Source organism: Pristis pectinata, chromosome 8 (assembly GCF_009764475.1).
Source record: "Pristis pectinata isolate sPriPec2 chromosome 8, sPriPec2.1.pri, whole genome shotgun sequence".
In the NCBI taxonomy this organism is placed as follows: Eukaryota; Metazoa; Chordata; class Chondrichthyes; order Rhinopristiformes; family Pristidae; genus Pristis; species Pristis pectinata.
The window spans coordinates 90,914,340-90,931,570 of NC_067412.1; the positions used below are offsets into that span (position 1 = coordinate 90,914,340).

The window sequence follows — 17,231 nt, forward strand, 5'->3', positions numbered from 1 at the left end:
CTGCTTGAGTGATACTGTTCTTCAGTAAACCTGGAGTTTGTCCTACAGTTAAATGCTGAGTGTTTGGAAAATCTCCGTGTTGAAATCTTCACACACTTCCAGAAAAGACTCATCATTTGGTTCAGTTACCATGTTTTTTTTCCAGTATCTTATGTTTTAAAAAAGTCCCTTCACGTGTCGATTGTTCCAATTTAAGATTTTTCCCACAAAAAATGTAATATTAATGAGGACCTCTAATAAGAATGAAAGAGTTTTAGCCAATGGCAAAACCATTGACATTCTCATTACAAATGTTGGGATACATTGCCGGCAAGATTTTGATGAGTCACACTTGCAGATTAATAAGTATATTGTGCTGTTTAAATGCAGATGTTATCCTACCACAATTCCCCATCCCCCACCGCCCCAGGAGTGCGTTGGGAGATTAGAGTGTCCATTGATCCCATTGTTATTCTTTACTATTAAGTATTAGTTATTAGCGGTTTGAACTTTTATAAGGTGTGAAGTTATTGAGAAGAGAACCAGAGGAGCTTTGAAGCAATATCACCAGTGACAGAGAGGAGGGAGCAGACAACATAGAGGACCCTGATGGAAGAAGAATGAAGGAGAGTGCTTAAGTGGACACAAGGCAAAAGTGCTCTCAGACTGAATGGGATGGGTCTCCAATTGCGGCACAGAAGTTTGTCATTGAAAAGATGAAGGTACACTGTTCAAGGTTTTATACGGTCGTGGACACTGGCCAGAATTTTTGAATTAAGTTGTGGCGGGCTTGAAAAGGCAAATTTGCTGAGAACAAACAACTTGGCGAATTGAAGGCTTGGGATAACTTTGACGTTGAAGAGTAGAACAAGTGACTGGTACTTTGCGAATGGGAGGGAGCTACGGCAAAGTGAACGGCGAGGCTCCTTGCCATTTCAGAATCAGAATCGGATTTATTATCACTGACATATGATGTGAAATTTGTTGTCTTGCAGCAGCAGTACAGTGCAAGACATAATAGCAAAGTGATTATGTTGGGTCAGGCAGAGTTAAATCAGGATAAATAATGGTAGTTGGGCAGTGTAAAACATGTGGAGGACAATGAATGACAGAGGGCAAAGGAGATGAAGAGAAATAGAATCACGCAATTACTTAAGATATACCTTAAGATGTAAACAAGATTAGCTTTTCATTCAAAGTGCAGATAAATTAAACTTTGTCCAGCTGTTAATGAGTGATAGGAACCAAAAGAAGATTTTTTTTTCATTCATGATAGAATCTTACTATTGTCTTTCTTTTTAGCATTAGAATGAACCTATGCTGTGGACAAGATGAACCAGTGATTGCACCATACTTAGACTTCCAGAAGACAATTGATAAAATGCCGCATTGCGCAGAAAATATGAGGTCGTGGTGTAGAGGGTAACAGTGGCAAGGATAGGAATAGCTGGCTAATTGGATACAGAGAGCAGGCATGAATGGGTCTTTTTCTGGTCGGGAATATGTAATGAGTGATGTGCCACAGGGGACTGGTGCTGGGGCTTCAACCATAATAACATGAATGAAGGCACCAAAGGGATGGCTGCTGATGACACAAAGATAGGTAAGGAAGCAAGATGTGAAGACCCATAAAAAGTCTACAAGAGAATACAGATAGGTTAAGTGAGTCGGCAAAGATCTGCCAAATGAAGTATAATATGGAAAACTGTGAAATTGTCCATTTGAACAGGAAAAAAATAAAGCATATTATCTAAATAGTGAGAGAGTGCTGGACTCTGAGATGTAGAGGGATCCAGTGTTCTAGTGCATAATTTGAAAGAGGCTAGTATGCAGGCATCGTGAGTAATTAGGAAAGCTAACAGGTTGTTCAAGAGCCATTTGGTTCTTGAACCAACCTGCACAACCGAACCACCCTCCACAACCCTCAGTAGAGCAACACAATGACCATTTTGTACTACAATGTTGGTTTTTATTGTTTGAATTGTGTTCTTTCTTGTGTAATTTTGAACAAATTTATGTTGATAATTTATGTTTTTCCTGTGAATGTTGTGAATCTGATGCTATGTGCCTGTGATTCTGCTGCAAGTAAGTTTTTTATTGCAAATGTACTTGTACACATGACAATAAACTCGATTTTGACTTTGAATGTAATCATTTATTATGAGAGGTATTGAATGAAAAGTAGGGAGGTGATGCTTCAGTTACATGGAACATTGGTGAGACCATATCTGGAGAGCTGTGTACAGGATTGGTCTCCTTATTTAAGGAATGTGTCAATGCAGCACAAGCAATTCACAGAATGCTTTCCAGACTGATACCTGGAATCAGCCAGCTACCTTTTGAAGAAAGGATGGACAACTTAGAAGAGTGAGAGTTGATTTGACTGAAACATTTAAGATTGTGATATTGATAGTGGAGATGTGAACTGATTGTTTCCTCTTGTGGAAAACTAAAGAACTAGTTGTCACTGTTTAAAAGTGCCACCCATTTAAGACAGAGAAGGCAAAAATTTTCTCTCTGAGGGTCATAGGTCTTTTGAACTCACTTCCTTAACGAGTACAAGAAGCAGAGTCCTTGAATATTTTGAGGCAGAGGTAGATAGATTTTTGATAAGCAAAGGCCTTAAAGAGAGCAGAGGAAGCAGAGGCACTGACAGTATTTAAGAAGTATCTAGATGAGCACTTAGAACACCCAGGTATAGAAGGCTACAGACCAAGTGCTAGAAGGTGGGATTAATAGAGATGGGTGCCCACTGGTCAGTGGGCACTGAATGCAGTACCTGGATGGGACCTCACCAGCTACACCACAAGGTGCCCTATTTTTATACTCCATAACCCTTTCAATAAAGGTAAATTGGTTTATTATTGTCACATGCATTGAGGTACAGTGAAAAACTTTGTTTTGGATGCCATCCATACATTCATTACAACACTGCATTGAGGTAGTACAAAGGGAAACCATAATAGAACGCAGAAATAAAGTGTTACAGTTACAGAGAAAGTGCAGTGCATGTAGACAATAAGGTGCAAGGCCATAATGAGGTCAAGAGTCCATCTTATCGTACTAGGGAACCATTCAATAATCTTATAACGGTGGATAGAAGCTGCCCTTGAGCTTGGTGGTACGTGCTTTCAGGCTTTTGTATCTTCTGCTCGATGGGAGAGGGGAGAAGAGGGAATATCCAGGGTGGGGGGGGGTTTTGGATTATGCTGGCAGCAAAAAGTGTAGATAGAGTCCGTGGAGGGGAGGCTGGTTTTTGTGAGCTGTTTGTGGACACAGCTGAGCTGTGTTCACAACTCTCTGCAGTTTCTTGCAGTCTTGGGCAGAGCAGTTGCCATACCAAGCCGTGATGCATCCGGATAGGCCAACTTTCCATTCACTTTCCTAATTATTCACTGTACCTGCATGCTAATTTTCATGTATTAGAACTTCCATATCCTTTTGTGACACAACATATTGTAGTTTCACTCCATTTAGTAAATAATCTGCTTTTTCATTTTTCCCCACATTATACTCCATCTCCCAGCCACTTGCCTACTCACTTAACCTTTGCTGTGGACGCTCAATCACTGTGTATATTCAAAATAGATTTTAAGGGAAGCGAGGGGTATAGGGTGAGTGCAGGAGAGCAGCAGTGAGATAAAAGGTCTTATTGACTGCAGGGTAGGTGGGGGTGGGGTGCGACTGACCCACTCCCGCTTCTATTTCTTCTGCTTGTGGACAAGCTGCAGTTAGCACAGGTAGCCTGGCTCACACTGGTAAAAGTTAACACAAAGTGGATGAGTAAGTTATATCCCACTGCAGAAAATTAGCTGAGAAAATTATAAGAAATTTCAGCAGGCAGCATCGTGAGTCAGTAATTTCCCATGATGGACAGCACCTGAGTAGCACTGAGGAAAGCTAGGTACAGAATGTATTGTGTGTGGATAACTTCAATATCCAGCAACAAGAAAGGCATAGCGATGCTGCACCTCCTGATTTTGGAAGCTGAAGGCTGATTTGTGGTGGGTTCCAGTAGTGTGGTAGATGTGCTGGAGGGGGAATGCAAAGATTGTGGTTCTGAATCACTGCCATGTTGTCAAAGCTGAATTTTATAGATCTGACCATTATGGACAAATTCAGTACAAATCACAACCATGAAAACTGTCATATTGCTGTATAAATGCCTCTGGTTCACAATGACTTTCAGTGGTATTGGTATTGGTATATTATTGTCACTTGTACTGAGCTACAGTGAAAAATGTGTCTTGCATACCGATCGTACAGGTCAATTCATTACACAGTGCAGTTACATTGGGTTAGTACAGAATGCATTGATGTAGTACAGGTAAAAACAATAACAGTACAGAGTAAAGTGTCACAGCTACAGAGGAAGTACAGTGCAATAAGGTGCAAGGTCACAACAAGGTAGATTGTGTGGTCAAGAGTCCATCTCATCGTATAAGAGAACCATTCAATAGTCTTATCACAGTGGGGTAGAAGCTGTCCTTGAGCCTGGTGGTACGTGCCCTCAGGCTCCTGTATCTTCTACCTGATGGAAGAGCAGAGAAGAGAGAATGACCCGGGTGGGTGGGGTCTTCGACTATGCTGGCTGCTTCATCAAGACAGTGAGAGGTAAAGACAGATTCCAAGGAGGGGAGGCTGGTGTCCGTGATGCGCTGGGCAGTGCCACAGTTATAAGCAATCATTACAGAAATAAGGAAATAATTCCACAAGTGCCAGGCAACACTTGGGCAATTTCAAAGCAGTCAACTCTGCTAAAGCAGCATTATTAACATCCGATGGCTGGTAGAAGAACAATACCTCCAACTAGTTAAGCCATAGCCTAGAATTGTCATCTCTACCAACCTCTCTGGGTCTTCCAGCACCTTGTCTAGGTGTCTCATGTGCAAGTAACAGGGTAAACCTACAGGATGTGGGGGATTGTGGTATATTGTCAGATTATTTATTGGCCTGAGAGCCCACAATTATATCTCTGGACCCCAGGAAGTCTCACAGCTTCAGGTCCAGCAAAGTCAAGAAAGCCTACTGTTGCTCACCATCTGCCAGTCTCCTTCTTGAATCAGTACTTCAACATGAATCAGTAGTTCTCCAAGTTGAACACACTTGGAGAAAGCAAGGAGGAATGTTCAATATCAACCACTAAAACTTTCTCTGTACTACTGGCAGTTATTTGAGTTTTAGAATCCTGAAGGACATGGTTATTGTTGAGGTCATCGGGTTGTGAAGATGCATCACTTGACCTCATCTTCACTACTAATTTTGCCTTTGTTACCTTCAGACTTCATTATTCCGAATGACTTCCTTTGCTCTACTGCCCAATAACATAGAGCCTTCAATCATACAGCACAGAAACAGGCCCTTAGCCCACCACATCTGTGCCAACTTTTTACAATGATCCCGCTTGCTTGCATTAGGACCACGTCCTTCTATGCCTTGCCAATTTAAGTGCCTGTTCTAAATGCCTCTTAAACATAGTAATTGTATCTGCTTCTACTACCTCCTCTGGCAGCACATTCCAAGTAGCAGTCATTCTCTGTGTAAAGTTGCACCCTTCAGATCCCCTTTAAAACTCCTTCCTCTGACCTTAAACCTATGTCCACTTGAAACCATTCAAACTCTGTTGCTCATGTCCTAACCAGCACCTATCCCGTTAACACATCAATCAATACATTGATTTTTGTTTAAATAACACCCTAATTAGAGGCAGTATGGTAGTGTAGCAGTTAGCATAACACTATTACAGCGCCAGCAACCTGGGTTCAATTCCAGCCACTATCTGTAAGGAGTTTGTACGTTCTCCCCATGTGTCTGCGTGGGTTTCCTCCGGGTGCTCTGGTTTCCTCCCACATTCCAAAGACATACGGGTTAGGAGCTGTGGGCATGCTACATTGGCACTGGAAGAGTGGCAACACTTGCGGGCTGCCCCCAGCACATTCTCAGTGACGCAATAAGACACATTTCACTGTGTGTTTCGATGTACATGTGACTAATAAATAAATATCTAATCTTAATCTGGTGTTGGTTATTTGTGGCAGGTGCCAGTGTCCAGAGAACTGCATTATCTCTATGAAGCCAAAAACTCCAATTAGGGCATCTTCCATCAGTGGTACCACTGTGAGTGAGATAAATTAAAGATAGGTCTAGTTGTCCAGTATTGAGTAACTATGAACTGCAAGGGTGACACAGTAGTGCATTTAGTGGAACTTCCTCACAGCTCCAGTGATCCAGGTTCAATTCTCGTCTCTGCTGCTGTCAATCTGGAGTTTGCACGTTCTCCCCGTGACCACATGGGTTTCCTCCAGGTGCTCCAGCTTCCATCCGTATCCCAGAAATGTGCAGGTTGGTAGGTTAATTGGCCACTGTAAATTGCCCCGAGTATATAGATAATTGGTAGAATCTTGGGGTGGGGGTGGGAAATTGTTGATGAGGAGAGAGTGGGTTAGGATTAGTGTAAAATAGGTGCTGGGTGTGGGTTGTACGGCCTGTTTCTGTGCTGTATGACTCTATGATTGTATGGGACACTCTCTCACCTCATCACCAAAATCCAGGACACCATAAAAGTATCCTCAATTCAAATGATCTTTAATTGCTTCATTAATAAGTTTCCCTCTGCTGAAATCTCAGACACCGGCGATTCAACTCCTTTCACGATTCTGAAGCCGCCTATGTCAACATACAGTCGACACTGGACATCACAAATAGGCTTAATGAATGAAGTTGAATAGAAACAAGATGGATTTATATAGACCCTTTCAAAAGTTCAAACTCTTTAGAGCCTTTCGGATTTTTGAAATGTAAGCCATTGCCGTCACAGGTCCCGGAGAGGGAACAAAGGCAAAGTCAGCCATCGTTTACTGACTTGTTACAGCGCTGCCCAGCTCTCCGCGGTCACCGTCCCGGGGGTTACGATGGGATTGGACTTTGCAGCGATGGCTACAAGAGGCGGAGGACAATGGTTATTCTGCAAAAAAAATGTTCAGCTCCTGAACCCTCGGAGCCTCTCCACCATCAACAAAGTTCGTCAAGGATATGTTGGAAAACTCAACGCCGGTCCAGCGTGTGCAGTTGCAAAGGACACTCGATCATTATTGAGCAGATTGATATCATTGACATTGAACTCGGTCTTCACGCTTAGCATCAGTGAAGGGTTGACGTATTTATTGTAGGAAGGGTTCAAATGTATTGTATCAATCTCTAATAGACTGACACTAGTAGTCACTGCAAGGTGATGAATCTGGAACACTATTGCATTTGGAAGGTTTACTGCAGTGTTCGGATACGCTGCAGCAACTCACCAAGGTTACATCAAAAGCACATCGCTCAGCTGTGACCGCTTCCACAGATCGGGTCCGGAGCAACAATGTTGTGGGAACATTGTAACCTCCAAGTTCCCCTCTAAGACACGGATTTGGACGTAAACCAGGTTCCTTCATCTCAGCTGGGTCAATATCCCGGAGTTCCCTTTACTAGCACGTGGTGCGAGCATCATCAGGATGAAAGGAGGCTCCACGCAGGATGTGCCAGGAAAACAACGCCACAAGTTGAGAACAATGTTTAAATATAAAATCCCTGGTTACATTTCCTGCATTAAAGATACTTTGAATAAACTTGCTTAAAGTAAATGCATTACTTTATTCACAAGCAGCCGTTCTCCTAACCATTGCAATTCGGATGTAAGATGTTAATTTGTAGCATATTTGGCTTCCTCTGAGTTCTGTGCGCTAAAATTAACATATTTACAGCCGGTGATCAATACAGTAGTTTGCACCGGCCAATTAAAGCGATATGTTGCTAAGAGGAAACTCAAAGCAATGAAGAGAAGGGGAAGTGCGGTTACTCCTGCCACTGCAGGGACCTGGGAATGAGGAAGGGAAGGAGATGATGTCCTTCTGCATTTGCATCCTGCTTTAAAGCGAGTCCCGGGAGCTTGCTCCATGTCTTCGCGCACTGGGCTCCCGGCGCATGCGCGCACGCCGGTAGCCAGCACGGCAGTGCGGGCAGGGATAAACAGTGACAGGGCTGGAATCGCACCGTGCAGTCTGCAATCTCCGTTCGCCCGGCGTGCTAATCCACCTGGGGGCAACATGCATGCCCGTTGCACGCTTCTGGTGGCCTGAGGCACCGGGTAAGAGCTCAGTCTTCGGCGGGGTTCAGTATGCAGCACTCTCTGACTCAGCAACCCAGTGGATTAACCCTGCACGATTCAGTAGGTAGGTGAACACTGGCTGCAAGGTGAGATCGGCCCAGGGAATGCACATTACTGCATCCCTTCCACCCCTCCCACGGGAACAGATAAATGCCCCCCCCCCCCAGTGTAAGGTTGCATTCTGTGCCTGCACTCAATCACTGTCACTCTGACCTCTGCTTTAAAAGGGGGGAATAACGGCGTGCCGTCTCTTTGCAGGGTTGTTCAATAAAAGGAAGAGAGCTTCTCTGCTGGTGAGCGGAGCCCTCCTCATTGCATCGGTGTTGATTCTGACTGTGGGCTTGGCTGCCACTACACGGACCCTGAATGTTTCAGTCGGAGGATACTACCCAGGGGTCATAGTAAGTATTGGAGCAGAGATGAGATGCGCTCGGCATTGGGGGAATTGTCAGCAGCATTCGCCGCTCGCTGTTGTGATTATTGCACCGGTTGTTTCCGTTCACAGTCTCACAACCAGTGCAGCCACCACAGGTATAATCTTGCTGTTTCTGTTTTGGAAGGACGAATAAACCTTTAGAAGGCCTTAAAAGTGCGGGGAAGTTTTACTATTTACCCTTAACTCATCATGTCTGGTGCGCTCGGCATGAATGAGAATTTATCTGGAAAAAGTGCAAAGAAGTCTTGTGAGAATGTTGCCAGGACTCGAGGGTCTGAGTTATAGGGAGAGGTTGGGCAGGCTAGGACTTCATTGCTTGGTGTGTAGGAGGCTGAGGGGTGACCTTATGGAGGCGTCTAAAATCATGAGGGGCAGAGATAAGATGAATGCACAGTCTCTCCCCCCCCCCCCCCCCCCCGCGAATAGGAATCAAAATAGGCGTCAGTTTAAGGTGAGAGAGTGAAGATTTAATAGGGACCTGAGGGGCAACTTCTTCACGCAGAGGGTGGTGGGTGGATGGAATGAGCTGCCAGAGGAAGTGGTTGAGGCGGGTAGAATAATAACATTTAAAAGATGAAAAACACTATGATGCTGGAGGAATTTAGCAGGTCAGGCAGCATCCGTGGAGAAAAGCAGGCGGTCATCGTTTCGGTTCAGGATTTGGACAGGTACGTGGACTGGAATTGGTTTATCGTTGTCACATGTACTGAGACAGTGAAAAGCTTTTATTTTGCATGCTATCCAGACAGATTATGCCCTACATAATTACACTGAGGTAGTAAAAAGAAAACAATGCAGAATATAGTGTTGCAGTTACAGAGGAAGTGCAGGTAGACAAAGAAAGTGCAGGGGCCACAGCGGGGTAGATTGGGAGATCAAGAGTTCATTATTAGCATATGAGAGGTCCATTTAAGAGTCTTTATAACAGTGGAATAGAAGCTGTCCTTGACTCTGGTGGTACGTGCTTTCCAGCTTTTGTATCTTCTTCCTGACGGGAGAGGGGGTAGAGAGAATGACCTGGGTAGGAGGGGTCCTTGATTATGTTAGCTGGTTTCCCAAGGCATGGAAAGGTTTAAAAGGATATGGGACAAATGGGACTAGCTTAGGCATCTTGGTCAGCATGAATGAGTTGGGCTGAAGGGCCTGTTTCTGTGCTGTACCACTGTGTGAATGATTGAAGTAATCCTACATTAACAAATGAATAAATATCTAAATAATAGTAACTACTATTAATTCATTAAGGAATTTGGGAGAAACTTTTTTACCCAGAGGGTGGCCAGAACATGGGATCTCCTACCACTGGCATTCAAAGGCAAACCAGTCCATGAGGAAAGAAACAGAAGGGTGAATGGGAAGAGTTCATGATACCTAGCCATCTGTTGGGCTAAATGAACTCAATGATACTCCACCAGACCACCATAGTTAATCTGTTACATGATGCTTGATTCCACAGAAAAAGGGGGCAGACTTGTCCTGGAGGATGGGTAGACAACCAGCTCTGTCTAGCCATCATCTTAATGGCGAAGAGACAATGGACACTAGTTGAAGGTGTGTGTGATGGATCTGATGCAAGCATGGGTGGGGTGACTTCTCACCAAGCTAAACAAGGACGGGTTTTGTGATCCTGTAAGGTAGCAGCATTTGCAAAGGGGTGGAAGGAGGAGACACAGTAGGTGAGTATTTGAGGAGGAAGGTAAACCAGCAATGATGCCAAAGATTGGAGATGGAAAATGAGGCTTTTCTGATACTATAGATATTGCACATTTCAATGTGATGTTTTGCAGGACCATAAGACATAGGAGCAGAATTAGGCCATTTGGCCCATCGAGTCTGCTCTGCCCTTCAATCATGGCTGATTTATTTTTCTCCTGCCCTGTAACCTTTGATGTCCTTACCAATCGAGAACCTACCAACCTCCGCTTCAAATACACCCAGTGACTTGGCCTCCACAGCCGTCTGTGGCAATGAATTCCACAGATTCACCAGCCTCTGGCTAAAGAAATTCATCCTCAGCTCTGTTCTAAAGGGACGTCCTTCTATTCTGAGGCTGTGGTCCTAGACTCTTCCCACTACTGGAAACATCCTCTCCACGTCCACTCTATCCAGGCCTTTCAATATTTGGTTTCAATGAGATCCCCCCTCATCCTCCTAAACTCCAGTGAGTACAGGCCCAGAGTTCGCGTGGTTAACCTTTTCGTTCCCACGATCATTCTTGTAAACCTCCTCTGGACCCCCAGGAGTGGGGATGGATGCTGAAGCAGCCATTCTACTGAGAGGCAGGATTAGTGGGCACCAATGAGATATGTCATTGGAAAGCAAAACAACTGCAGATGCTGGCAGTCTGAGGTAAAAAGAGAGGCTGGTCAAGAAGCATCTGAGGAGAGAGAAACAGACTTTGCATCAGAACTAGGAAATCAAACGGGATTTCAGTTGCAGAGAAGGGTGGAGAGAACGAGAGGAACTAAATGACGCAAGTGATGGTGTTGCCAGCTGTGAGAAGTTGGTGAAGGGTTGTTTGGTTGTTCTCATTTCCGTCTTTTTAGATTTGCTGCAGGCAAATCAATTGTGATTGATAAGCCTTCCACCACCCCTGCTCGATGTGCATTTGTGTCATTCAGTCTGCCTTGAGAGCCACCTTAGATTTACCTAGTTCCCTCCACCGCTTCTCCTCGTGTTAGATTTCTAACTTTTCCTTTGTGATAATTGGTCATTGACCCAAAGGGTTAACTCTTGTTTCTCTCCCTGCAGATACTGCCTGAGTAGCTGAGTCTTTCCAGCAGTTTGGCATAGATAGGGTAGGCAGCCGGTACTTTCCCCCCCCAAGGTCGAAATGTCTAATACTAGAGGGCATGCGTTTAAGGTGAGAGAGGGAGCAAGTTCAAAGGAGATGTGCGGGGCAAGTTTTTTTTACACAGAGCAGTGGGTGCCTGGAATGTGCTGCCAGGGGAGATGGTGGAGGCAAATACAACAGAGGTGTTTAAGAGGCTCTTGGATAGGCACATGAGTGTGCAGAGAATAGAGGGATATGGACATTGTGTAGGCAGAAGGGATTAGTTTAGTTACACATTTAATTATTAGTTTAATTAGTTTGGCACAATATTGTGAGCCAAGGGGCCTGCTCCTGTGCTATACTGTTCTGTTTGTGTGCTTATTTTATATTAGAGAAATAGGCAATGGCTGAGTGCTGAGATGTGAGGTAACATTTACGGTGTGTGTGGTGGAGCTGTCCTCTGAAGTACGGAGCAACAAACAATCTGCTGGAGGAACTCAGTGGGTTGAGCAGCATCTGTGGGAGGAAAGGACTTGTCGATGTTTCGGGTCAAAACCCTGCATCAGGACAGAGCATACTTGTGTCTCAAGTGTGGCTGGGTCGGCTGTTCACTGGGCTGACGATGACAGATTTTGTCCTCCTGTAAAGAAACGAGACTTGCAGGGAGTCAATCAAGATATAAGCTCCATGACTTTCCATCCATTAGCTTTAATGGATCGAAAATCAGTTTCTTTTCCATCAGGCAGCCACTGGAAGCATCCATTGATGTGATGGATGTGGACTGAGTTTAGATTTAAGGATGGTAAGGATATTTTCTGACACCATGCTGCTCAAGTTTGGCAGTATGTTGTGAGGGCTGGTGATGTCCAGCAACATCTGATGACCCATGAGGTGGCAGAAATTGCAGCTTTTGCTACTTGTGTGATATATGATCTGAGCATGGAAACAGAGTGCACTGTGTCCATTCACTTCCATGATATGGTGTTATATCTGCCTTAATCTGTGTTTAAAATTAGCCTGTGAAGACCAGTGATACCAAATATTGGCACAGATTTTATCCAATTTTTAAAAATTGCTGTCAACTTTGTTGAGCTGAGAGAAAAATTGTAGATAGAAAACATCTGATGGAGAATAGTTCTACCTTTTCATTATCATTATATGTTCACTTTTAGATGGCAGATCTGTGTACATCATTGAAATGTATCACATGATGTTGTGAATAACATTGCATTTGTAGGAAAGGCTTTTTTTAAAACACTTTTCATAAGTGTAGTGCTTTAATTCTAGATGAGTCAGTGCAAGGTATTAATGTTGTGTTACTTTCAGATTTCATTCGGGCCACTGGGGAGACTGTGGGGATTAGGTCTTTCTCAGGAGCAGCAGGGTGGGAATGATCTGTGAGGCAGAGGAATTCTAAACAAAAAAAAACTGAAAAATTATAATGTGAAAACATAAGGAGTTGTGGAATATAAGTAAAACCAGATACGTGGGCATCTCGTTTTATTTACTTTAGCTCTGCAATACATCAGAGTTAATTTAATCAGGGAAACACAATTTGCCCAAGATTGTTAAAATGTTCCATGTAGCTATTTAAAACAAATTTATCCATATAATTAGTGAAGGTATTGCCTATCTCCCTTACCAGAGAGGTCAATTGATTCAAAATAAGAATAATTGGAAGGAGAGGAGGAGAACTGAGGAGAAAAAAGAAGCCCGTGTTGCAGTGGGAATTTGGAACTCGTGGGTGGAAATGGCAACTGAAGCAGAAACCATCAAATTTAAAAAGCACTAGAATGGCCTACAGTAACCCACAAGCCCACAGAGCAAGAGTTGGGAAGTGGAATTGGTCTCAGTAGTTTCATTGTTGGCCAGCATGGAAATGATGGGCCAAATGGCCTCCTCTTAAAACAGAGGAACAGCACAGCACAGGAACAGGCCCTTCAGCCCACTATGTCTGTCCCAACCATGATGCCAATCTAAACCAATCCCACCTGCCTGCACATGATCCATATCCCTCCACTCCCTGCCTGTTCAGGTGTCTGTCTAAATGCCTCTTAAATGTTGCTGTTGTATTTGCTTCCATCACCTCCCCTGGCACCTACCACTCTCTGTGTAAGAATAAAACTTGCCTCGCAAATCTCAATTAAACGTTCCATCTCTCAACTTTAAACGTAAGCTGTCTAATATCTGACAATCCACCCTGCGGAAAAAGACTCTATCTACCCTGTCTATGCCTTTCCTGATTTGGTATACTTCTATCAGGTTGTCCCTCAGCCTTCAACACTCCAGAGTAAATGATCCAAGTTTGCCCAACCTCTCCTTTTAGCTAATAAACTCCAATCCAGGCAACATCCTGGTGAACCTCTGCTGCACCCTTTACAAAGCTTCCACATCCTTTCTATAACTGTACACAGTTGTCCAAATGTGATCTAACCAAAGCTTTATACAGCTGCAACATGACTTCCCAACCTTTATACTCAATGCTGACCAATGAAGGCAAGCAAGCATGCTGTACGCCTTCTTTACTACTCTATCCACTTGTGTTGCCACTTTCAGGGAGCTATGGACTTGCACCCCAAGATCCCTCTGTACATCATTGCTCCTAAAGGTCCTGCCATTTACTGTATACATTCCTCTTCAATTTGACCTTCCGTAATGCTTCACCTCACACCTGTTTGGATTGTCCTTGCACCTTGAATGTCTTTAATTCTTATACCATGGGCTGTACCAAACCAGATTTTTAGCCATTTGTTGTTGGTTTTGTCATTGATGAATTGAAAATGCAAACAACGTGTACAACAACAGAGCTTCTAGTCTGAATGAATTATTGAAACTGTTGCTTCGATTTTTTTCACATGGCATCATTTTCATGGATTTTTTTTTAAATCACTTGCAGCTTGGTTTTGGATCATTTCTGGGACTGATTGGGTCAAATCTACTTGAAAATAAAAGACAGATGGTAAGTTGGTTTTCCGATGAAATAGTGATGCACGCTCATTTGCTCCAGTACATGTATTTCCGATGCCAGCATTAAAATGCAGCAAGGTAAATGTGAGTGAATATTTATAAGGGGAACGGGTCCTTTAATGCACATTACTTCAACTGCTGGCCCATGAATATTGGATATAATTCTGAAAGGGTCAGAAGTGAAGGAGAGGAGCACAGTTCTGTTTAGTGGATGATCTGCTTGCCTGGACACAGTGCAGGAATTTAGTTAGAGTGATGAGTGTTGGAGACCAATTATCTGCAATATGTTTCATGTATATTACTTCAGAAGAGATTCACTGTGAACTAGTTATGCTTTAAATTCATCATAAACTGAGAAACTTTTAGCAATTCTTTGTTTTCCACCTGTATCTTTAAATCTTCATCTCGTTCAATTGAACTGTAGTCACTTATCCTCTGACCTCTGCTGTTGAGCGAGCGAGCAGTTTGAAGGCTTTCTGAGCATGACTTTCCTTTTTCTTTCCTCCTGAGGTGTCTGTCTGAGACAAACCGGCATCATCATGAAGAAGGGGATAAAAACTTTGTCTAAGCAGGGGGCGAGGATACCAACTGTTGGGTGCACTTACCTCTGCAAATTTGGTTCCACTGAAGTCAATGGAAGCAAATGTCAAGGGAGTGAGTACAAAAGGTAGATGATGCTCACACACATGCTTTGGGACAAGCAACCAAGGACAAATTAATCCTTTAAAGGCTTTATGGTGTCGTAAGGACAAAGCACCAGTGGTGGATAAGACCACTTTTCCATAGGTATTGGTATTCATTTTATTAGCATTAAGTAGATAATAAAAGCCAGTTTCACACTGTCCCCTCTGTCATTTTAGTTTGAATATCTCCAGATATGAGAACATTAGAATGTAAAAATAAAATGGTGCTGGTGTAAGCTATTTGGTGTCTACCATTCACCAAGGTCATGGCTGATCTTCCTCCTCATGCTATTTTCCTGCACTGTCCTTCTTTCACCTACCCCCAGTCCCCTGATTCCCTTAATATCCAGAAACCCATCAGTTGACTAAGTCTCCACATCCTCCGAGCTTCAGAATTCTGAAAATTTGCCACTCTCATTCCCAAATGCCCTACCCCTTATACGGTGACCCATGTTTCTGCTCATCCAGGGGAAACATTCTCCATGCATCTGACCTGTTGAGTCCTGCAAAAATATAGTAAGTTTTCAATGAGATCTCCACTCATTCTTCTAAATTCAGTAAGCTTGTCATTCCTGGAGTAGTCAGTGGGGAATACATCCATTTTTAGGTAAGGAGATGAAAACTGTACACACAACTCCTGTATTCAAATCCCTTCATAGTAAAGGCCAAAGAAAATTTGACTTCACAGTCTCTTTTATTTGGTGATAAAATACCCTTTTGTAGTTGGGAAAAGTGAGTTAAATCCATTAATGTGATTGTCACATATAGCAGAAAATGCTGGAAATGCTCACCAAGTCAGTCAGAGAAAAACTGTTAACACTTTAGACAGGTGACCTTGTATCCCCATAGAGTCATAAAGTCGTACAGCATGGAAACAGGCCCTTCGGCCCAACTGGTCCATGCCAACCAAAATTTCCATCTAAACTAGTCCCATTTGCCCGTGTTTGGCCTAAACCTTTCCCATCCATGTACCTGCCCCAGTAACTTTTAAATGTTGTTAATGTACCTGCCTCAACCACTTCCTCTGGCAGCTCATTCCATATACTGACCAAAGTGAGGAATTTACACATTCTCTCTGTGACACCATAGTTTCCATTCAGGTGGTGCTCCTCCATCCCTGGTGGGTTAATTGGCTACTGTAAATTACTGGTTAAATTTAATTAAAGGGGAGTTAATGGGCATGTGTGAGGTACCTAGGTTTCAGGGTATAAGGGAATGGGACTAATGGGATTCCTCCCCTGGAGCCAACATGGACCTGATGGGCCAAATGGCCTCCTTCAGTATCATTATAGTAGCCGTGGTGAGTTTGATTTCCACCATTGTCATCACTAAAGTGATATTCTTTCATTTCCCACTCACAAGGTTTCAATAACAGTTTCAAAACCAGCATATGAAGGATGAAGCAGTAGGGGTTTAGCTATTGCCAGCAATTGTGCTTTTAGTAATTTTTACCTCCTTTTAAGAAATACAATCAGTTTATTAGCAGGAGTTAAATGTTATTTTACAAATTCCTGCTGGCACTAATGTAGATATAACAGAGTCCGTAAGGTGGATTGACAGAGGGTGAACTTTTATGTGAGACTGTTATGGAAGGGTAAATTACTATTAAAGTGGAATATGATGATTGTATGGATAAATGCTGCTCAATGAGGGTATGGCATAAATTCAGTAAATGTCCTATGCATGGTATACTATCAGTCAGCAATGATTCAGGAAGAGGTCTATTGGTATTGGTTTATTATTGTCACTTGTACTGAGGTACAGTGAAAAACTTGTCTTGCATACTGATCGTACAGGTCAATTCATTACACAGTGCAGTTACATTGAGTTAGTACAGAGTGCATTAAGGTAGTACAGGTAAAAACAATAACAGTACAGAGTAAAGTGTCACAGCTACAGAGAAAGTGCAGGTCACAACAAGGTAGGTCGTGAAGTCGTAGTCCATCTCATTGTATAAGGGAACCGTTCAATAGTCTTATCACAGTGGGGTAGAAGCTGTCCTTGAGTCTGGTGGTACGTGCCCTCAGGCTCCTGTATCTTCTACCCGATGGAAGAGGAGAGAAGAGAGAATGTCCTGGGTGGGTGGGGTCTTTGATTATGCTGGCTGCTTCGCCAAGACAACGAGAGGTAAAGACAGAGTCCAAGGCGGGGAGGCTGGTGGCTGTGATGCGCTGGGCTGTGTCCACAACTCTCTGCAGTTTCTTGCGATCCTGGGCAGAGCAGTTGCCGTACCAAGCCGTGATACAT

At 43.4% G+C, this 17,231-nt stretch overlaps 1 protein-coding gene across 4 annotated transcripts in view; it reads left to right on the forward strand.

The window, feature by feature from the left end:
• The first annotated feature begins 7,882 nt into the window (after positions 1-7,882).
• tmem255a (transmembrane protein 255A) overlaps positions 7,883-17,231 on the forward strand; it is a 47,748-nt gene continuing 38,399 nt past the window's right edge. For 2 of the 4 annotated variants that reach the window (XM_052021461.1, XM_052021459.1), the window contains exons 1-3: positions 7,883-8,192; positions 8,387-8,529; positions 14,231-14,293. In XM_052021461.1, coding sequence (XP_051877421.1) covers positions 8,138-8,192; positions 8,387-8,529; positions 14,231-14,293 — 261 coding nt within the window. In that variant the 5' untranslated portion in view covers positions 7,883-8,137. The remainder of the gene's footprint in view (positions 8,193-8,386; positions 8,530-14,230; positions 14,294-17,231) is intronic. The other 2 variants (XM_052021460.1, XM_052021462.1) reach the window with 2 other exon arrangements.